This window comes from Alligator sinensis, unplaced genomic scaffold (assembly GCF_000455745.1).
Source record: "Alligator sinensis unplaced genomic scaffold, ASM45574v1 scaffold227_1, whole genome shotgun sequence".
NCBI classification, from domain to species: Eukaryota; Metazoa; Chordata; order Crocodylia; family Alligatoridae; genus Alligator; species Alligator sinensis.
In genome coordinates, this window is record NW_005841966.1 from 2205721 (window position 1) to 2229052 (window position 23332).

At 41.2% G+C, this 23332-nt stretch overlaps 1 protein-coding gene across 1 annotated transcript in view; it reads right to left on the reverse strand.

Moving 5' to 3' along the window:
* Positions 1-10818: 10818 nt before the first annotated feature.
* ALDH7A1 (aldehyde dehydrogenase 7 family member A1) overlaps positions 10819-23332 on the reverse strand; it is an 18704-nt gene continuing 6190 nt past the window's right edge. The window contains exons 6-17 of the mRNA XM_025200393.1: positions 22516-22560; positions 20760-20837; positions 19802-19899; positions 18545-18586; positions 16915-17009; positions 16325-16409; positions 15539-15645; positions 14413-14529; positions 13816-13913; positions 13535-13608; positions 12129-12204; positions 10819-11310 (exon numbers count right to left, since the gene is read on the reverse strand). Coding sequence (XP_025056178.1) covers positions 11256-11310; positions 12129-12204; positions 13535-13608; positions 13816-13913; positions 14413-14529; positions 15539-15645; positions 16325-16409; positions 16915-17009; positions 18545-18586; positions 19802-19899; positions 20760-20837; positions 22516-22560 — 970 coding nt within the window. The 3' untranslated portion in view covers positions 10819-11255. The remainder of the gene's footprint in view (positions 11311-12128; positions 12205-13534; positions 13609-13815; positions 13914-14412; positions 14530-15538; positions 15646-16324; positions 16410-16914; positions 17010-18544; positions 18587-19801; positions 19900-20759; positions 20838-22515; positions 22561-23332) is intronic.

Sequence of the window (23332 nt, forward strand, 5' to 3'; positions counted from 1 at the left end):
TCCATTGATGTTGCGATCCCATTTGGGGTCACAACCCACAGTTTGGGAGCCGCTGACTTTGGCTCTGCATTAAAACAAGAAAGCCATGGCTTTGAGACAAGAAACCTGCAAAAGCAAGTAGCTAACTCAAGGTAACTGGGTACAACCAAAGAGTTGTCCTGAAAAAGATGCTGTTTCCAAAAAATAAAAAAAATGACCACATATGAATATGCAGTTACCTCAATTTGTGCTCATGCTTTGTGAGGGAGGGCAGGGGAAGGAACAAAGCTGAGGTTTTCCAAGTATATCCTCTGCACATGTCTATGGCCAAAGTCCTTTATTCAGTCTAACCATAGGTCTCTCAGGTGCATTGTTACTAAACTTTGATCTTTAAGTTTCCTGGCCACAGGCTTTAATGTGCAGCGATGAAGGTATTTCTCTGTGGGCAGGCAGGAATGTGTGCACCTCCTGTTCTCAGTTGTATGAATGCTCTGACTAACAGCCTTTGTCTAGGAACCCGTGGTACACAGGCTTGCTTAATGCTCCAAGGAGTCAGTTTCTTTCACAGTATATACACACTAACCTCCTAGTGCAATGAGGAAGGAGTAGAAATAGATAGGAAAAGGGAACAATAAAGAAAGAGACAGCAATGTTCTGTAAGGCAGGCAGAACAATCAATTTACCAAGCAAATTGAAGACAGGCAGCTTGCTAAAGCTCTCTGCTTCTCACATCACAGCTGGCAGTTCCCCCAGGTCCCCAAGACCAAAATATGGTCTCTTGTTAGAAAATAGATGCATACCAAGCAGACCTAGAAACTTTGCCTTTGGAGGGGAGAAGAGACTGCAGTACTACTACTGCCAAAGAAAGATAGTCAGAAATGTCATCAAATAATTAGTATTTGCATGACTATAAGGGGTTCTTATAATCACCACTTCACAAGAACACAGACTTTGCATTAGATGTTTTGGGACTTGTAGCTCACACATATTAAGCACATAACTAACATTTATTTCAGTAGGAGGTAGGCATTTAAGGGCCTTCAAGGAATTGGACCTGTATTCTTACCTGGGGCTCAAGTCCAAGTCTCAACCTGAGCACTTCTCGGTGAAGTTCACTCAATACAAACATAATTTCAGGTACTTGGGCATTGCCTCTTCTTGCTCATGGGCAAACCAGACAACATTTTCACGGAGAAAAAGACTGGATCAGCTTCTTTGCTCACCCACAAAGTTGAGTTGAAAATTGACAGGCAGAAGTGGATCCAGGGTTTTATAAAGGGGGGTGCAGGAGCAGCAACCAGCACTGAAGGGGTGGCTGCACCCCTCACTCCCAGCCTCCTCCCTCTCCTCCTTCCTACTGGGACAGGCACACAGCACCCTGGGAGCAGCAAATGGGGATGTTAAGTCCCAAAGAAGGAAAGCATCCCCCCACCTTCTTTCTCCTCTATTCTCAGAGATATGTCACCTCCCCTTCTTCCCTCCCTCACCTGCTGCCACTAGTGTCCATGCTGTCCCAAGGGGGAGGGAAGCTCCTGTCCTACTCTAGCTAGGCTGCACAGAGGCTGGGTTCCACCTAGGATGATGGCAGTGGTTGGGGCGGGTGGGCAGGTTCCCTTTCTTTATGCCAGTTATAGACTGGCAGAGAACACCGGGTGGAGGGCAAGCAGAGAAGGGGTACCTGCCCACCCACTGTCACTGCCACCAGGTTAAGCCCAGCCCCCATGCCACCTGCCTGGAGCAAGGCAGGAGCTCCCCTTGCACCTGGGGTCACTGGCAGGTGAGAAACAGGGAAATGGGATGGGAGGGGACATGTCTCTGAGCATGGAAGGGAAGGGAAAGGGAGAAATTCTTACCTTTGAGACTTATAAATGTCCCAGCTGCTGCTCCTGATGCGTGGTCAGAAAGGGTGATATGGGCATGCCACTGCACCCACTCTGGATCCACCCCTGGCTACGATAGTAGGCAGGCAGGGTTTGAGCCCTGGCACCAGCTTAGAGGAGCACATGATTGCTGAATACTGCCAGTCTAACCACCATTCACCACCCTGGCCACTGCCACTGCGCAGAGCACAAAAACTGCTTGTCATGCCTCTGGGTTTAAACAAATCTACTGTCCGGTCCTGGGAGGAGGCACTGGCTGGTGCCGACACCAGCGATTCAAAATGATGAGAAAGAGGTAAGTTTATCCTATCCTTCTCCCTTGTCACTATGTTCCTCTGTTGTGTTACAGATTTGAACCAGTTTCCAATCACTCATACTGGTGAGTATGTGTAATCTCTGTCTCTAGCCCTTGGTGTTTTTTACCTTGCTAAAGTTTATCATCCTTTTATCAGGTCCTTCCCAACAGAGAGCAATTACTATTTTAGGGGTGGTTAAAACATAAAGGAGTGTCTCTGGGCACTAAGCTCAGTGTGGGGTTTGGGAGGCTATATCTCAGCTCTCATTTATGAAGCCTGGGGTGTAGATTGTAGCCGTGTTAGTCTACGGACATAGGCAGACAAGGTTCTTTGGGTGAATCTGACATCTTTTATTGACCAACTCAAATAATTGGAAAAAAATGGTTGGAAAAAGAAGCCTCTGGCTTCTTTACTATTCATTCCATCCAGGAAGAGCACACACCAACTGCAGAGACTTCCTCAGCTTGACGAAGGGTTTTTAAACCCAAAAGCTTGCTAAATTGTTTTCTTCCAACTATTTAAGTTGATCTAATAAAAGATATCAGATTCACCCAAAGAGCCTTATCTACTTATGAAGCCTGACATACAAGTATATATAGTTCCTATCCATGTAAATCAGGGTTAATGATGATGCTAAACCCAGAGAATGAGAAGAGGATCATTGTTCTCAGAGCTCTGAGAAACCTCTGTTCCAGCAGGAGCTGCCCCCTTCACATTCCCAACCAGAGGCTAATCCCAATCGATACTACAGCTACCTTGGAAAGCTTACACCAGGCACCTTCATTTCCACCACGGAAGGGAGGCACTACAAGAAGGTCACACTGTGGCAAGGCAATTCAAGACAAGCAAGAGTTACTGTAGATGAGAGATTTCAGGCAGCAGATCCTCGGAAAAAAAAAAAAAAAAGTGTACTGAAGTCTTGTCTCATGTAAGTCTCTTAAGACTCCCCTTAACTACAGCAGCAGCCGCCTCAGATCCCCTGTCATCAGGGATAAAAAGTAGGAGTGTGATTTCCCGGTAGTGCAACCTGGCTTCGTGATGAAGCAGCCGTCAGTAGCAGCTTTGTCCAAGTGGTTAAACCACAGGGTTCTGGCATGAAATCTGTGCTCTATTCCCCACATGACCACAGACTTACTGTGGACAAGGCAAATTGCTTAGCATTTGCAAAACTGTCACACTCATTTGCAATGTCTTAATCTGACTACTTTTGGAAGGCTTTAGCAAGAGACAGGACAAAGTAGTGGACCCTTCTCAATCATGGAGTTCAACATCATGACAAGACATGGTTACTCGAATTACAATAGAAATGTAACCAAAGAAAACAGCCAGTCAGTAAAGTAGCTCCCAATGCTATGTACACCTGTGACCACTATGGCAGGAACTGCAAGTCTAACATCAGTCTCTACAACCACAAGAGAAAATGCACCAACAGTCAGTAGAATAGCTGCAATATCCACTGTCACTCACTGATGAACAGATGCCACAATCTTACTACAAGAAGAGCCCAGGGAAATGGGTTAACGTTCAAGGGACGGACAGATTTTTCACAGCAGGAAGCAGACTGACTGGCAATTTAACGAAGAGACATTTGCAAAATAATTGCAGGTAATAACCAATGTACCAGTAATTCTGTTGGAACAGCCCATCCTGAATAAATTCAGCAATACTTTGTTTAATTTACTGTATTTACTGTTTAATAAGGAATTAGTGAGAAGCAATCAGAATAGCGAATGACAATCAGTATGTATGCTGGAGCATTTTAGACAAATATTGGCTGGCACAAAAGTTAGCAAACATACAGCTGTAGCAAGGTTTGAAATAAATGGATTATAACATCAGAGCTGACAAAAACAAAGAGAAAGTTTTTACACGAGTCACATGCTAAGCAAGATTGCAGCCATTTTTCTTGTCTAGAAAATATCAAAACAAAATTTATATTGTTACCAGTTGTCCCTGCCTTTTTCATAGTAGATCATCTCATAATCTTTCCCATTCCCACTGCTGTGACAAGAGTCATTCTTGACTTCTCTCCTTGCCCAGTAACAGATATTGCTAAATCCCATCATTTCTTCTTTTACAAGAGATCCAGAATCTGTTCCTTTCTATCCCTGCTCTCATGTCTACACCTTGGTAACCTCCCACCCGCACTAATCCCATCTTCTTCTGCCAAGGCTTCCCAACATACTCTCCAATATCTAAATTACTGCTGCCAAACTGACCTTGCTCTTCTGCTCTATTGACCTCTTTCCTCACTTCCCTTTGTTATCCTTTCCTTATTAGTTCCAAGTTTTTCATCCCCAGTTTCAAAGCTATGCTCGGTCCCAAATCACACCTCCAACCATCTCTTGTGGTTTTGGACACTATGCTTTGCTAATCTACCTCCCTCCCTACCCCCTTCCTTTGGGCCCTGCCATTTCCTATTCTATGCCCATTCCTGAAATACACCCCCTAATCCCATAAACTTTCCTCTTTCCATTTACCCTTAAATTCTTTTAAACCATATCAATTATACAAACTTTTTTAAAGCTGTTAAAGTAGCAAGAACTTAATCTCTCTCTCCCTGGCTCTCCTTTATGTGCATCCATGATTGGTTGCATTAACACACTGCATTACTTCATAGTATCCATCTCTACCATTCCCGATTCAGGGACTTGAATCCAACTCCTTTCCATCAGGCAAAAGCAGTCTTCTTGAACTGCCATAATGTCACTCTGTACATTACTACTTCTTTCACACCTGCCTGTTATTTTACTTCTATGTTGTGATCCAGTTCAGAGGAAGGATCCTGTCCGTCTTCACTTGGAGCCCTCATTCACACTAATGAACGCTTAGTCATTTGTGCAGTATCACTGGTTTCAAAGGGATAAATAAGTAAGGAGTTAATATTCTGTGTCAATGTTAGGGGCTATACATACTTACGGCATTATATTAACACTGTTTAATAATAAAAAGATAATTCCAGCAACAACAGGACAACGTGCACTCTCTATAACCCTGATTATAGTACTTCAGTAATGTTTCATGAAAAATAAGCATTTCATTAGTACGGCATTTCCTGTTCTGTAATGGAAAGAATATAGTTCAAAGCAGTGATATATACTGAACTTGCTCAGACCCTTCTCAATTGCACTTGGCATATATTAGGCACAGAATGTTTCATCATTATAGACTAATCTAAAACAAATACTGACAATAAGCATGTCTGTTTGTCAGTTTTTTCAGAGAGTAAAGGTGAAAGAACATGAAAGTTCATAGAGATTAAACAAACCCTTTAAAGTTTAGAGACAAGAGATCTGGATTTTATTCTTGGCTCTCTCTCAGTCTCTCTGTATCATCTTGGCAAGTTCATTAACCCCTTTTTGCCTCTATTTTTCCATCTCTAAGTCCAGGGAAATAATGCTACCTTATTTGAGTGAGACTGCAAGACTAACTTCATTACAGTTTGTTAAGAGCTTTGAGATCCCCTGATAAAAGATGCTATGGACATGTAAACGATATCAACTTACAAAGGTATCATGAAACTTGCAGTCCTCCAAGATACATGAGCGCAACTTTCTCAGTGTTGCACAACATTTAGTTCATGTGAGAAACTGTTTGTCATACGAAAGTGAACAAAACCAAATCGAGGCAGTAAGGCATCTAGTAAATTTGGTTTGTTCTTCCTAGAAAAGTTGCACTCTTGTATCTTGGAGGACTGCAAAGCTCTTAAACTGTAATGTGCAGGTACAGGTTAATGTGCTTTTGCTACCATGCATTAAGTTTAGTACCACTAATATGAGCTACTAAATGCGTATTAGGCAGCCCCAATGCACAGTAGTGAAAGCACATGCTTTTTTAGTGACACTTAATGCACAGTAGCCTAATTTTACTGGGCAGTAGTGTATTAGCATGGTTTTAGACGTGATGCTATAATGCACAGTAAAATAGGCTGCTGTGCATTAAAGCATGTGTAGACACACCCCTGGTATATGATGGGTGTTAGACTACAAATAAAACAAAAATACTATATTCCTTTTTGACATTGGGGGATGGTAATGTTTTATATAAGGATTGTATTTATCAACTGAGGCTTAAGCAAAATGAAGTAAATGTAAATAACATTTAAGTAATGTTTCTAGCTGTGTAGAAATATAAAAGGCAGTCTTAAAAAAAAAAAAAAGAGAGAGAGACTTGTTTTACCCATCTGCCTAATGAATGCAAAGGCTGTTCTATAGCAACCTCATGGGCAAAAGGGCAAACTAAAAAGCAAGGACACTGCTTGTTTAGCAGGTTTTGTTCTGACCAACAGCGACACCTGGAGGGCCACAAAAAGAAATTATTTAAATACATATATTTTAAGTTTTTACTGTATAAGCACTAGCTTTTGCTCCAGCATATTGAAATTTGTCCATGTTGTATGGGAGACGTGATTTTCTCCTCCCTCTATCCCCCTCTTCTACAAAACTTTACATTAAAGAATTCTGTAGGTAATTCCACATCCATGATACAATTGGAGACAGGTTGTTTATAGTGGGTCCCCTCAACTGGTCATTTCTGAAATGGAGTTAGGAGCCAATAATAACTGGAAAGAAAATGTTACACACAGCTGGGATCTGCAAACTAATTAATTCAGTTAATCAAAGTTTGCATTCAACTTCCAGATGTATTGCAATGTTCAGCACGTTTTTGCTTGTCAATAACAAAACATAATCTCTTTATACTTAAGGAAGTAATTTGTACTCTTAGAGGTCCATTTATGCAAAAATTTTAGTGATGTAGGAACACAAGCAGACTGTACTCCACACTTGTGAGCTATTGGCCACGTCCACACATGTGGCAGACTGTGTAGTTGTTACAGTATAGTCATTTAGTACTTGCTTATGCATAAGCAAGTACTAAATGACTATGCAGTACCTGCACATTGCAGTAACTGGCATTACTGCACAGTACCATCACTGCACAGTTTTTGCCAGACACTATTTTGCAGTAGCAACAAGCTACTGTGCAGTATCATCGCTGCAATGCTACTGAGTGGTAGCAATGAGCTGTAGCATCTCATGTAGACACACCCGCTGAGTCAGAGCCATTGCAAAAGTCTCTGCAATCCACCTTATTCACATGGAATTAACCTCTCATATAACAAAGACCTTCACACCAAAATAGATCTTAATTCATGTTCTCTCTCCACCCCCAGTTTTTCAGCGTTAATAGCACTCTGTTATACAATCTGTGCCTAGTGACCTACATACTGCAGTAGCATCATAACACATGATTCCAAAGACAGATGATCTAGACAAAGAGCACTGATATGGTCAGCCGTTTAGGGCCCACCCTCCAATTTAAACTAATGCAAAGACTCCCACCAAGTACAATGGAGAACTGGTCCTGAAACAGCATCTAGGTTGTATTGTTGCTCATATGCTACAGGCAGCAGCAGCAGCAAATTAGAGTTCTGGTAACCATAAGGTTTTGAACCCCTGCTGTATTCAAAAGCAAAACATAGATTTGTAAGAGGGATATTATAGAGGAAACAGCCTGATGTAACAATTTGTGAGGGAAGGCAATACTAAACTAGCTGTTCTATTAGTACTAGAACATAGATGTGAATGCCTTCAAAGTTGTTTTAATGTTCAACATCACTGCGCAGCTATTTGCAAAAATCCAATTTGAGACTTACTATTGGCTAGTAGTATCCACTAGCTCTTGAACTTGAAACCAGACTGATAGCATTGAAATTGTTATTTTTCCTCTACTACAACAAACTGCTATAGGAAACAATAGAATTTAAAGGCACCAGTAGTTTTTTTACCATGGTTTTATAGGCAATTATTATTTTTTCTAATCATTAGATATAGAAGGTACCATTATGCCATGTATGAAAAGAAGAGACAATAGTAAGATTTGTATGTTCTATTGGCTACAGATAAGATGCCAAAAAGAGGAAGTTATTTACCTCATCTTCCTTTCAAGGTCATTCATAGTAAAAGATACTGTGCTAACAAATGAATTATTGATCACGTGTCATTTAACACTTGTTATTCACTGATGTTATACATTCAATGGTAATTAAGTTTATGCAACAACAGAAGCTGCCAACAGCAGCTGTATTAAAACTGCAAGCTACATTTTGTAACACACTAGTAGCTCTAGGACATATTTTATGAGTACTCAAACTGGCTTCCTCTGGGTGCAATAATCAAATGACAGTTAATACAGTTTACAATGTACTGAATGGACTTTGATAATTAAACCAGAAATTAAGAAACAGCATGTTTATGGTATCTTTAAATCCACTTACTTTTATTAGTTCATCGTAAACATGGTTGTTTATAGGCATTAATTCCATGCCAAAAAAACAAACAAACCCCACAACAAAAAAACAACTATCATACCCACAATTAGAGCTGGTTTCTAAATGGCATCTTCCCCACACCAGCTTCAGGAACAACACTTTGGTGGCCAATCAGGGAAAAGGTGTGTGCACACGCAAGGTCTGAACCATAACCCCATTTCAGAATTCAAGTGACTGCATAAACAACATAAGCTTTGGCTGCATGCTTTATAACATTAGCAGAAGCCTAGATAAAATGATAGCCACAGTAAATAATGGATACCTATTATTTATTCTCTATGAAGAACATAAATGAGGTCTAACCAGCAATGTATAGTAGTAGCTGCAGAAGGTCTTGAAAGGCTTGAAAATCTCTTTAAAAGTTCTCTGCAGGCACATCTACATGTATGCCAGACTGCACAGTAATCACCGTTACTGTGCAGTCCTGGCACCACACGAGTCGTTTCCGACACTACTGCACAGTAGCGTCAGCATCATGGTTCATGCCTGCTGATGCTATGTCACCATAGCAATGAGATACATCACTGTAGCTCATTGCAACCGTGATATAGTGTTTCATGTAGATGTGTCCTACAAGACCATAGGAGTTCTGAGAAGACCAAGACAAAAGGAGCAGGCCTTTATAATACCCCAAATTCAAAACTTAGTCTCTTAAAAAAACTGGCTTCTTACTTGTCAGTAAACAGCTCAGTCACCATTATCATTTCTTTCAAACAGTGAATTGAAAAGAAGTTAAATAAAATAAAATCCCTGTCCAAGCCATTTTTGTTCATATTCCACGGATCAGTTTGGAATATTTGAAGTCAGGGACCTGAACTAGCCTTGATATGGTACGTACTGCATCAGAATCTCAGGGAACTTCAGTTTCACATTAAATGAGTTGCTTATTCAGGTCACAACCCCGGATTGAAGAGGTCTCTTCATTAACATGACTGTGGCAGTAATAGGAAGGGAAGGCAGTTTATCTAACGAATATACAGCAATCCAAAAATGAAAAGTAATTAAACAATGAGAAGACGGGGAGTCTGTAAAACGTGTTTCCATTCTTAACACACAGCACCTCATCTGTAAGCCTGACATTGTATGCTAAAACAACATTAAAAAACCCCCCAAAGCTTTTTTAACATAGCATCATTTCCAAGATACTTAAAATAAAAAAAAAAAAAATTTAAATGAAAGGGAAAGGAACAGTTCAATCAAATAATGATCCACCTATTGCTGGGGAATTGGGTGTTCTCATTTCCCACTAGAGTAACCATTGTGAAGAAAAATTGCTTTCTGGTAAAAATAGCAGTCACTTCAAAACCAAGGCTGGGATATTCAAAAACCTAGGTTGACCTAACTGGAATAGACTACCAATAAATGAAGTTGATGTGAACAGATTTACAAATTGCTACAAAAAGCTTCTACTGTTAGAACAGTACCAAATATTGTGTGTGTGTGTGTGTATGAATCTACTTTTTAATATATTCACATTATTGCATACTATGAAGGAGAAGACTTAACCAATAAACAAGATTGTGACACTAACATGATTTGACTACATTGTTACTTTAGTAGTTTTGCTGATAGATCCACAATGTCACAAGCCAAATTGTGGCACTGAAACACAGTCAAATCTGAACAGTATCACCAGGTTCTGGGATTATGCAGACCCCTACACATGGAGTAAATGAAGACTAGCCTTCAGCACATAATATCTACTAGATTACTTAGCTGAGCTCCTTGGCCTCTGGGCCACTACAGCAGCTGCGCACATCTGTGATGGAACACTTCAACCACCACGTTTCTCCCCATAAAGAAGAGTATTTCTCAGTTGGAGTAGGAGTATTCCTCAATAGACAGGTCTATAAAAGGTAGCTTTTACGTTGCAGGGGTGGCACAAGGCAATCCTAAGGATTTTGGGAGGGATTGACAGGAGATCCCTGCGTAAAAAAATCCCCCGCACCTTAAAGCGGAGTGGTGCACATGGCAGCAGGATGTGCAGCCAGAAACTGGAGCCTGGCTGGCCAGAGCCATGCTCCACCTCTGACCTGGCCAGGCTCTGTGCGGCCAGATTGCCATGGCTACAGCTCTTAGAGGCCCTCAGGACCCCAGGTAAGGCTGCAGGCAATGTGCCGTATGCCAGAGCACAAATGCATGGGCGTTTCCCAGAGACAAGCAGCAGCGGCACATATTGCTGCCCCAGGGAAACGTACATTCCCACTTGTGGCGCATGTCCCCAAGGTGGCCTTTTTCTAGCTTAATGGCAATTCTAATACTAGGATCTCAAATGGGGCTAGTAAAGCAAAAATTATACCAAATGAAGTCATTAAAAAAAAAGTCAGAGCCATGAGTCTCTCAAATGCTGTTTTATTTATGCATTTAAAAGTAGCCCCTGTACTATAGTCCCTCATGGGACCAGATGCTGGTTAAACACTGAACATGCATTTCAGGAACGTGGATCTTCCTACCACACCCACAGCAAAGTCAGTGCTTGCTAGGGCACAGAAATTGTGTAGACACACAGGAAAGGCATCTGAAGATTGTGCAAGTCAACTGAACGCAGCACCTTTTGGAGGCAAATCCTGCTTCCTGAAGATCACATACATTTTATTTGACATAACCATTTGATACATTACTGAAACTGAAGCAAGATTTACTGCAATTGGCTTTCTGGCATAAAAGTACTGTAGCTGTGCAGTATAATTTCAATTCCACCATAAAGTTTAAAAGGTGCAAGCTTCTGAAATGCTAAGCGTTTTCAGGACAATCCCATTCATGACATTGTTAATGAAACTTGATTCCTTGAGCCAAAGGCAAATCCTTGCTGTAATTGATTGTGCTGAAAGAGAAACAAGAATTTAGGCAAGAGACTTGATAATGGAGCTCAGTTATGTGATCTCTGTTACATGTGTACAAGGCTTCCTTAAGGCAGTTGCCAGTTTCATTGTTTTAAATTAAAAGACAGGATAGAACTGACTTCTCTCCAGCCCCTACTGGAGAATTTACAAGCAGGGGAGGACTTTGTTCTCTCCATAAGTAACTTGTCTTAGATAGATTAAAGAGAAGATATAATCCTCTGGTCACCTTTAACCAGGTAATGTCCACAAAGCAAAACAAAGGGGTGGTAGGTGGAGTAGGCCTACCTAAGCTAAACACTCCCTAGCTAAAATAAGAAATAGCAGGAGTAAAGATGTGGCAGTTCAGGTGGCAGCACTGGCTAGGAACTGGGAAATTTATGGAAATACTTCATATCTACTTAAAATGTTGCCATCAAGTTGTGGCCCCACCCTCTGTAGATGCCACCTTAGGTTTCCCTTTAAATGACAGCAACATGGTTTTAGTCAGTCAAGTTCAAACAGATTAAGATGTACATTTTTAAAGAATCAGTTCCTTCTACAGATATCAGGACTGTCCCCTCTTTATCAAAAGGGATACATTGCAGGTGAGGTTGGGGAGGGGCATGTGTTTTATTAGACTCCACAAAACTCTACTACCTTCTTTTTCCTAAAGAGAAGGCGTATTACATTTGGCAATGGTTATCCTCTATTCAGTGACAATGAGCACTTACAACTGAAGATTTACAAGCTTTGGACTTTAACAAGTCTATGCAGATATTTTGCATTTATTTGCATGAAATTACAGAAGCCTAGGTCTCACCAAGTTGACCGTCTCATGTAGAGTTTCCATGAATCACTGCCAGATTCTCTTCCACCACCAGTGTGCTTTTCACCACCTGAAAACAATTATACAGCTAAGGATTAGTAACTCTTCTGCAGTTACTTCAGGCACCCATACTTCAAATAAGTTATATTTGTAGTAAGGAGAGAATGAGGGTTGTGTTTGTAGATGCAGTCAAACTGACACAATGGCTATAACTCCTCTGCTCCCACTATATCCATATTGATATGTCAGTCTGAAAATATCTGCCTTCCAGCTGACAATTTAATTACACGTATGGTCAATGGTTGGTTGATTGTTTTAACAGGACAAATTAACTGAGAGCAATATTGTGTCCTGTTTTTCCTTTCTAATTTCTTTTTCCTGGGGAAGGGGACATAAAAGACGAGCTGCATATATATCTCAAAAATCCCCCAGCTTGCTCACACAGGTCTTTTTGCATGCAGTAATTAGAATTTTGATCTTAAAGCTTTTCTTTCAGCCCAGTGAGAGGTTAAGGTGCCTTAAGCCAGGGCTGTCTGACTTCGAAGGGCCCAAGGGCTACGCGCATCCAGGCTAGGGGGCTACACACACAGGCCCCTGGGCCATACATGGCACAAATGATCCCCGCTCCCGGCACCATGTGCTCATGCCCCCCACGTCATCTGCTGCACTGTGCGCCCACACAGGTGCAGCCCCTCTCACCGCTGTATCATGTGCCCCTGACCCCACCCCTTCTTCCATGCTCACCCTCACCTCCATGGTGCACCACACAACACTGCACCCCATGTCCTACTCCCTGCAGTGGGTATAGGAAGTGTAGAAAAGAGACCGGAGCTTCTGGTTGCTATTGCAGAAGGAGAAATGATGGGGCATGGCAGCTGAGCAGAAGCCTGGGGGCTTAAACCTAACCCTTTGTGGGCCACATGCAGCCCAGAGGCCACCAGTTGGGCAGCCCTGCCTTAAACCACAAGGTCATTTTTAATTCACCTGTCATCACCTGAACATTTTAAATTACACTTCTTTATACAAAATATATTTCAGACACTACTTTTTATTAGATAAAATGTTTAACTAGAACAGAAATTTACTGTTGGCCAATTTCCATTCTCTGCTGTAGCAATGTAAATCCAAAATAAGTCCACTGATTTCATCCGATTTACAATCACTTAATTTTTCAAAGCCAAAATGTGCCTATTTAAGTGAGTTGAGAAGATGTGGATTAAGCTATCCCTAAAGTGCTTTCATAATTCTTAATCCTACCAGACACTACAATTTTCTAAGAAATCAAACAACAGGTTTGCAAGAAAAACCCTTGTATTTTGAAAAAGTTAAACCCTTTAAGTCCCACTTATTGTGGTGAATGACAACATAAAGTATCAAGGCAGGAAATGCAAGTGACATACCAAAAGCACCTCCAATTTCAGCTCCACTAGTTGGAATGTTGACATTCACGATGCCACAATCTGATCCTTTAGGCCTAAAAGATAAGATAAGATAAGATAAGATAAGATAAGGCATTATCTGTTTAGATCCATGGCAAAAAAAGAGAGACAGATGTCTTCCCTAGAAAGAGGATTTAAAACTTGAAAAAGTTAAATTCTACTAAATTATACATATGGACTTGAGGGAGAAAAAAAGTAAACCCAGATTTTATGAAGAAGGAAAAGAATATGAAGAGCCATACCCAAGCCAGCGAAAAATTCTGCCCAGATCCTTGGTAAAGATGCTGCTGGAGAGACCTTGTTTTACTTCATTATTCCAAGCAAAAGCTTCTTCTTCTGCCTAGAGAGAAGTGCACAACTAGTTAAGGTAAGCAAGGAATACTAAAAGAAGGGGCTGTGAATGCCAATGTAATCAAGAGTCAAAATGTACTATACTGAATATCACTAGGCAAAGAGCAGTACCCATGGTCATGCACAAGAATGCCTGCACGTACTGGCCATGCAGAAAAACATAAGCAAAGAATTGGTTTTCTGACATCTAGGCAAGCACATCTTGCAGTTCTGGCACTGAATTTTTATTTTACTTCCACACTTTTCAAATAGGATTTAATAAAAAAAGAACAACAATAACATAGTCCTGATTCATGCAGGTGCACTAGACAGCAAGACAATAATCAATAGCTAATCTACGCTGTTTCCTGAATTAACATGCTGATTTGATGAACATGCCATGTAATAAAATTATTTTTTTCTTCCGACTCTCTTTCTACCTTTCATAGATAAGGTGCACAAAATACCAAAACAAATTATAGACTAAAGCTTCTTAAGTAAAGTCTTACCTTGAATTTCAGCACATAGAGAATAGGAGCAAATGTCTCTGTTTGCACAATGGGTGCATTGTGAGGAAGGCCAGTCACAATTGTTGGCTCAACATAATTTCCAGGGCGATCTAGAACCTTTAACCCAAAAAGAATGATAGCCAAGTTATTATTTCAACCAAATCATCATTTTGCTTAGCAAATGCCATCCTGTAGTCTGGCTGCCCTAATAGCATCTTGCAATTAATCAAAAGTTCTGCCAGAAAAATCTATGTAGTGTAGCTCAGGCCTGTAATAATGGGATCCCAGGGTCTGGGAACATAGGAGCTGCTTTTCTTTGGTTATACACACAGCACAAGTCATTTAAGATGCCAACAGGTAAAACAAGCAGCTATTTGAATCATTCAGCTGACATAAGCATTTGCCAAATCCCATTGATTTCAATATTAAAGGCACCACTCAAACTGATTTAAGTGTGCCTGCTAATCCATACAAGAACAGCTTGCTCTCAGATTTTCGCACCTCATTATTACTCCTTGTATTGTTACACAAAGCCTGCCTCAGCCTCTGCTCAGCTGTCTGCACTCTATTATGGCTCCTTACCTTGTTATTCGGAGTACCTTGCTTCTAATAGCTGCCTTGAAAATGACAGGACAGTGAAGTTTCAGTACCTGACAACAGAGCACTGATGGACACTGGGTTAGGATTCTAGCATGTATGGCAAATAATTTTCTGATCACCCCTCAGGCTCATTGTTTACAGCTGAGATTCTAATTTATTATCCTGCACTTACATAGCAATTTATATTTTCATATTTATATTATACTGTGAATAGAGAAGAGTGCAGGGCCCAGATATCAAGTCAGTGGCCAGAAAATGAAACATGGCTTTCATTTCTCCCAAACCCACTTCACTTCTTTTCTTCCATCTGTTGCCTCAGGTTCAGAGAAGTCAAACCCACCCTAGATAAGTCTTTTATTTTATATCAAAAGACCATTATTTATGCTCTATTCCAGCTTTACAAACTTGAAAATCTTGGATGTAACAGGTTGAAACACAGTCTGGGCCTATCCATGAAGTTTGTATTGCTTTTCTAGCTTATGAAATGTCCTTTATTTCAACTGCATAGCTAAGAAAAACAAGTCACCTTGCCACCATGGACAACAGAGCCACCCTGCTGTTTGGCTTGTTCCACAGCTTCAAGGAACATCTTCACTGCTTCTTTAGTGTGGAGAGGCCCATACAGAGTGTTAGCTGAAAAGCAAGAGGGTGTATTTAAAAACTTCATTATTGAATGTTAAAAACCATAGTTATTTACATGGCTTTGTAGAGTTGGAAGAGGACCCAGTGCATTGTAGCTACGCGAGTAGTTGGCATATGAGAACTTAATCTAGAGCATGCAGACTACACCAGCCTAAGGTACAGGAGGTTAAGAGGATCCAATGCCATGGTATGATAGGAAGAGATGTAAAGGTCCCATGCATGGTAACTGCATCAGTACAGAGCTGTAAAGTGGCAAGACTTCCTAGATACTGGTTTTAGAACATGGTGTACAATTACTGAGGTGGGAACAGTCAAAGGCATTAAAAGTCTTTGTCAGTTAATGGCAAGTGGAGGTAGAAGAGCATTCACTCTGTTCCCTTGGTCTCACATCTGACCAGAACAGAGTCCAAAAACGTTCTTTTAGGACAACTGTACATATTTTAACATCTTTGGTCACCCTGCACTCTGAGAAGCTAGCCACTGAATGCATTCAAAATGAAGAAAATAAATTAGGATTAACTGGATTCCCCCACAATTTCAGAGTCCCTATTCCTATTACCTGACAAACATCAGTAATAAATAAATAAATATATTCTGCTCTTTTACTGATCATTTTCCTTCTGTGTAGGAAAAGAAAGAAAAAAAAGACACAAAAACAGCAGCGACTTACAGTCCCATGGGTCACCAATGCGGACCTGGGCATAGGCCTTAGCAAGCTTCTCCACCACCTCATCATGGATGCTTTCATGCAATAACTAAACAGAATGTCACAGGTCAAAGGCAAAGGCATCAGAAGTCTGTGTCAGTTAATAGCGTGTGAAGGGACAGAGTTCAGTCTGTCTCCCTGGTCTTGCTGCTGGCCAGAACAGAGTCCAAAGACATTCTTTCAGGACAACTGTCCACCTTTTAGGAGGAATGCTATGAAACTGTCATATGTCACAGCTCTACAGCTTCTACTGCATGAATCCTGCAAATCTCTACATAAAGTAAATGAGTAACACCACCAGACCCAAGAACTCAGTAAATGCACAGTTAAGAAGCATAGTAGTCTGTGTCAGAGACCTAAAACATTACTTTTAAGGATGGTAGGTTGGGCCAGCTTCTTATTTTCTCTCATACAGTAACGACATTTTACCAGTAATAGAAGCTATTTTCCACTATCCTGATTGGTTAGCTGTTTTTTGTTTTGGTTTGGGGTTTTTTGACCTCAGAACTCTGAAAGGTCAAAACACCTCAACTGCTCAATACATATTTACTTACCAGCCTTCTGAGAGTGGTGCACCTCTGGCCTGCTGTTCCCACAGCAGCAAATAAAGCAGAGGGGATGACTAGGTTAAGATCTGCATCTTCAAATGCTTGAAGGATAAAAAACAACAAAAATATCAGTATATTAATCTAATTGGCAGACAAGATGAAAGGTTATTACTTCATAGTTCCAAGGCCCTCTAAATTTAAAGGAGCGAAGTTAATCAGTTCACAGTAAACTGTAACAGACCTATAAGACAGCATTAGGAAAGAAATGAATGTATAGTATGCTGAGGTATATTAAGACAACTTGGAAAAACTAGTTTCCTTCATGTATTTGGAATTAACACATAAAGGTCTGGTTTTCTGGCCTACTGAGGCCTCTTTATATAAAACTTGATAAGCAACATAATTTGACTTTAGATCAGGAAACTGCAATTAATTCCCTAAATCTGGCCGCTGGCAGACAACACAAGTAAAATGCAATTAGCATGTTAATCATGCCTTACATAGTAATCTGACCACAGATTCAGGGAATTAATGGCACCACTAAAAAGGAAAACCAGACACAAAAATATTACACCAAAAAAAAAAAAAAAGTGTACTATTTTTGTATCTGGTTTCCATCGTACCCTTGGTGCAGCAGAGTTAGAACCGTACCAGGGCCTCCAACTGGCCTACACTCAGCCAATTGTCAGCCAGATTCAGGACAGCACTGAGGCTCAAACTGGTCCCAGTACAGACCGCACCAGCCAACAATCAGCTGACTGTTGACTCGCTCCCGGGACTGCTCCAGGGCCAGTTCAAGCCCTGGTGTTCCTGAAGCCAGCCAACAATCACCTAAGCATCAGGCACCTGGCTTTCAACTTGCTGGTACAGAGGGAGCCTAGGATCATGATTCCAGGCTCCTCCTGCACTGACAAATAGGGTGCATTTGGGATCTGATATTAAATATCAAAATTGCACATCCTGTCAGCACCTGTGGCATGGCAGGTGGCACAATTGTTGGAATCAGAGATCAGATCCCATCATGCTTTTCAATCAGTGGTTCTCAACCTTTTCAGACATGAAGCATCCCACAACAGACTTGAAGTGCCCCTTGGAAAATGCCAGCTCTTAGTTTTCAGGGCTCATAGCAGGGGTGATATCTTTTATTAGACCAACAAGATTTTTGCAAAAAAAAAATTCTTAGAATTACAAGCTTTCAGGCACAAACACCCTTCATCAAGCTCTTAGTTTCCATTCTTTTTGACTACAGAAAAATAAACACAGCAATTCTTCTGTTGCAAAGAACTCAGAAAAAACATTTTGCTCTGGTGTGGTCTAACACTATGAATATGAAATCTCTGGGTTTAGCTTGTTAATCATGGTTAGACACCTAACAGAGCTAATACTGAGTGGCACCCACAGCATCCTTTGAAAGGATCTCAAGGCATCCTGGTTGAAAATCACTACTTTAAATAAGTATCTGTCAGAAGCCTCTGTCCCCGTCTCCTCCCAGAATGGAACTCTAACAGCATGGAGAATTAAGGTTCAAGTATACTCCAACAATGTGGAGGATTAAAGTCAAAAGTGCACAAATGCCTAACTCCATGGGCCTGAGAGTGTAACTCATCTTGAAAGAGATTATTATATTGTATATTACCAACAATGGCGTTGTTTCCACCAAGCTCTAGAAGACTCCGGCCTGTTAAAATAAGAGAACAGTTATAGGAGTTCAGGAGCCCGTTGTGCTTGAACTAAGATATTCTTATTCAAGCTAAGTAACTCAAGCTAACTGTGAATGGTCCCATTTATTTTAGGGGTACTACTCAAGGATATTTGCATCTGACCCACAGCAAGTAGGTGATCTGAGATAGTATCAAGGCATTATCGTTATTTCTGTCTGCAGATATATAACAATTCTCTTTATAATAAGTATCCAACTAATGATCCTTTTAAAAGGAAGAAGTGGTATTAAACATCAATTGTCATTAATACATTTTAGATGAGGAAGATAGATAAAAACAGGTGCAGGGAGACCATGAAATGCTGCTGGAACCAAGAGAAAGTAAAGAAAACTAGGAGAAGTAAAATAGGGTGATATAGAACTTAAGAGAAAAAACACAAACAGAATAAAGTAGCCTAAAATGAGTGAAATGGGTCAGACTTGGAAGATGAGAGAGGTGCTGATGAAATCAAAGGGAATAAGTAAGAAAAAATATAACAGTTAATTTGACTGATTTATTCACCTAGAAAGGGTCCCCTCTCCCCCCACCCAAAGTTGGAGAGAAGGGGTGACCCTCCATCCTTAGGTGATCCCTTAACATAGTTCAAAACACAAAGGCTGAGATAATGCGACGCAAAACACTCAGAGATAGTAACTCAGACCTCTGAGATTTGCAGGTTTCCACCGAGAAACACCTAGATGCAACTAACTGTACGTAGATAGAGCCATAACTAAATAGATGAGTTCCAATTCTGCAGCAAAGAGGTCAAACAGCGTCCTAAAGATAATGCCCATCTTTGATTTCTTTGTAAAACATGACAAATAGGATAGCTACATCTGGGTGAGGAGGAATGGATGTCCAAGAGATTATTTCACAGAGATACCAGTGCTGTCCAGACTAGTGTCATCATGCTCAACAAGGAATAGTTCTGCTCAAAAAGGCTTTGAAAATTTTTGCTGTTAGCCCCACAAGGACAGCAAATGCAACATTTCTGGGGACCCTAAGAAGCACCTGGACTAGATTAAATTTGTAAGAACAGACTCTGTAGCTTGATTCATAGCTTTGTTGCTGCATTTCCAACAAGAAAAGGCAGATAAGGAGACTTTGAAACCACAGCTTGACCCTTTCCCACACAAATCAAACAGAACGACAAAAATTAAGAGGAAAAGCTAGCCCCTTATTTTTACACTTACCAAATCTCTCTTGAACCGTAAGTGCAACCTGCTTGCCCACCTTAGTGCTGCCAGTGAAAGACAGCAGATCCACTCTTTCATCTTTTGCCATTGCTGTGCTACACAACAGAATACACAACTGTGGTCAACAGAAGAACAAACAGTTGGAGCCTGCTGACATGAGTAACTCATTGCTCCTCCATCACAACCAAATGCTACATTTATACAAGAGGTTATTATGTAGAGGTACACATTTTAAAAGATTAAGTCAATGACCAAATGGAACCCAGGTTAAGGAAACATCAGTGCCAGAATATATTTCCACATCAGATGCTAGTAAGGCAACATCTGAATTAACTTTGAGGCCTAACCCTAATTAAAAAGACATGGTCATCCAAGTCCTTTTTACAACCAGTGTAATACCTACCATTTCCAAATACAGTAATCCAAGTCATGAATAATATCTTGGATTACTACATTTGGAAATGGTACAATCCATTTAGGGACACACAAGTAGGTCCTGTATGGGTGTACATGTACCTATATGGAAAAACATACCACCACTGATGTGCTCAGAGGGTTGGCTGGAATGGGGGGGGAGGAGCAGCAGGCAAGGGATTGAGGGTGGGATCTGACCAGGTTGAAGAATAAAGAGCAGGGACTGTACCTGGTTTGTGTTCTTTTATGACTGTTCAAGTTTACATAGTTTAGGAATGAAAATGGGCAATACATCCCATATAGTGAACATGGGAAGTTCAAGTCAGTTTGTTACATATTTAAGAACACTGGAATGCAAATACAATATCACTAGATGTTATGATTATTTTTAACACAAGTCAGCTATATTCATAACAGAAATCTATTCTTAAGTGGTACTGGAAGCCCTGTAGATAGGCCAATTTGAAAATACTTTTGCTATCCCCATAGGCTATCCCTTCTTCTATCCCATTCCTTATAAAATACAAGAAGTTCTGCCTACCCAATATCTGCTCCACCACATACCAAGGAGCAGATTGCTCCAGGCACTTTGTTATCCTCCAAAACTTTGGCAACTATCCTGGAATCAAAGAGACATTTCTGAGAGGCAGGAATTTGAGAAAACTCAGAAGTATGTGACAAGTCAACAGTTAAAATGCCTTTTTGCTACAAGATAGAAATATTAAAACAAAGTCTACAAACATTAGTAATCTGCATCAGATGCACTATGGGCATTCTCTTCTCTTACAGACCTTGGTAGTATAGCTTTTTTATCATACTATTAACATGATCCACATGATTAGAATACACTGCAGGAAGCAACTAGCACAGAGACAAGTCACAGAGGTACACAAAATCTTGATCATAGTGTCATTCACAACACTTCCCTTGAAGGTTGCATTCATTTACTCTCAGCATTCATTTATTCTCAGAAATAGTATAAAGGTGCCAAACTCTCAGGGATGAAAAGCTATGCTAGGGTATTTCCCATTTAATTAAATACACCATGATAAGTAGATAGCAAACAATCCACTCTGGCCCCTGCTCCCCCTATAACTCTGGCTGCAGCAACGGTGGCCAGGGTCTCTGGGATTTCCTTACAGCTTCTGCTTCCTGGACTTGCCCAAAGTGGCAGTGTAGCACATGGAAGCCCACAGCTGGAGAGTGTGCATGGTGGAGTGACAGACACATATACGGTAAAGCAGCTGGGGGCAGTGAAAGGCTGCACTTGCAGTGCAGCAGGGAAGGGGGTGATTCATGTATACAGTGGGGAGGTGGGGAGTGCTGCCTGCATACATGGTGGAACAGTGGAAGGGCAGTTACCCACGTATGCCATGTAGCAATGGGGTGGGCTGTATGCGTTGTGCAGTGGGAAGCTGCTGAAGGAAGGGGGTGGAGGGCCTTGGCTGCAGTATTGCAGCCCAGGTAGTGTGTGGGCCCCTTCACCTGCCATGAGGCCTGTGTTGGTTGTGGCCCCCAGCCACTGAGAAGCTGGACAGCCCTGTCCAACAAAGCATTGCTAGTACTATGGCTGGCATCACCCAGTGAGTCTGTTAGAAAGGGTCTTCACGGTTCTTACTCTTTGTATGTGAGCAAGTTTTAAATCATAGGAAACATGCTGCACTGCTGCTGTTGGTTTTGGAGTATACAAGGTTTTGTGTAGAGGCATTTTCAGGAGAGAGCGCTTGCAGTCATTTGGAGAGTTTGCTTTGCAATACCATTCTAATTAAGAGAACTAAAGGGAGGATTTCTTGGTAGTATCTTCTATTGGACCATCTGCATATCTGTGAGAGATGTTAGATAAGCTTTCAGATACAGATTGCCCTTCCTCAGGTCTGGCAGGTCCTTTCAGGAAGGGCAAACTATTCCTGAAAGCTTGTCCAACATCTCTCCCAACTATGAAGTTAGTCTAAAAAACAAGATACCACCAAAAAAACCCTTGCCCCTCATATTTCCTGGAACATCACTGCTACAACAACACTCCAACACTGTGTAAAGTAAGTTACATTTAGAATAAATTCAAATGCTAACAACATCACTTTCCCCTTCCCAGGAAAGCCAATCTGCTGCTGCTCAAAAGCTGAATGCTTTCATCAGAAGAAAAAACAACAAGAAGAAGTTTAGGCAATGTACATCATTACTTCCCACATGGTAAAAGGTGGAGAGAAAGCCACTCTCGTCCTAGCCACAGAACTCCAAGAATGCAAACAGATAAAATGAAAGACCAATTGTGATGTATAACATTTCTGGATACTTACTTTGTAACAGCTACGCTAATGAGAGACGTTGTAGGAGCACCTTTCCTTAAAAGGAAAAAAAAAAGTCATTTTAATTCCCAAAAGACCAAAATATTTAAGATATACAACTTCTGTGGTATAGTGTAAACCAAAATTTGAGGTACAGAACAATAAATGTGAAGATGAGTGGCTCCATTTTCATGGGTGCTGTGCAGCCAGAACTTTCTATTAACGTCAGTTTGAACAACAGGTGCCCAGAACCCCAAAGCAAGAAAATGGCTTAAGTCCCTACCTTTTAGTACCCAATTTTGAAAATATCTCTTCTCTATTATTTGTAATATGATACTGCACATCCATAACTAGATTCCTTGATATAATCTACTGAATGCTATACACATTGTGACAGGGGGCCTCCTCGGGGCTGATCTCCATGGCCCGCCCACCTGTTTTTTGGGGCAACCTCCCGCCTTCTCGCCTGCCATGCCTTGATGTTAATTGATTCACTGATTGATGTCAATTAAGCGGGAGGCTGCCCATTTTAGTGCCCCGATGCCAGGGGACGCTCTCTGCGGCTCCTATCCTCCCCATTACCGCAGACCAAGCCTCGCAGATGGCATCTTGATGTTCATATCCTCACCAGCCCCCACGCTGGGCCCCAGAATCATCCAAACAGGACCCCTCCATGATCCCTCCGATCAGGCAGCCTCTCCGCCTTCATCCAGGCTACCTAGCCCCCCGAAACCATTTTCTCCTCTCGGGTGTGGTCCCCCCAGGACCTTCGGCTACTAGCCCTGGCCCACCTCCAGACCAGTCGGGACCCCAGGCCCCCGGCTCTTGG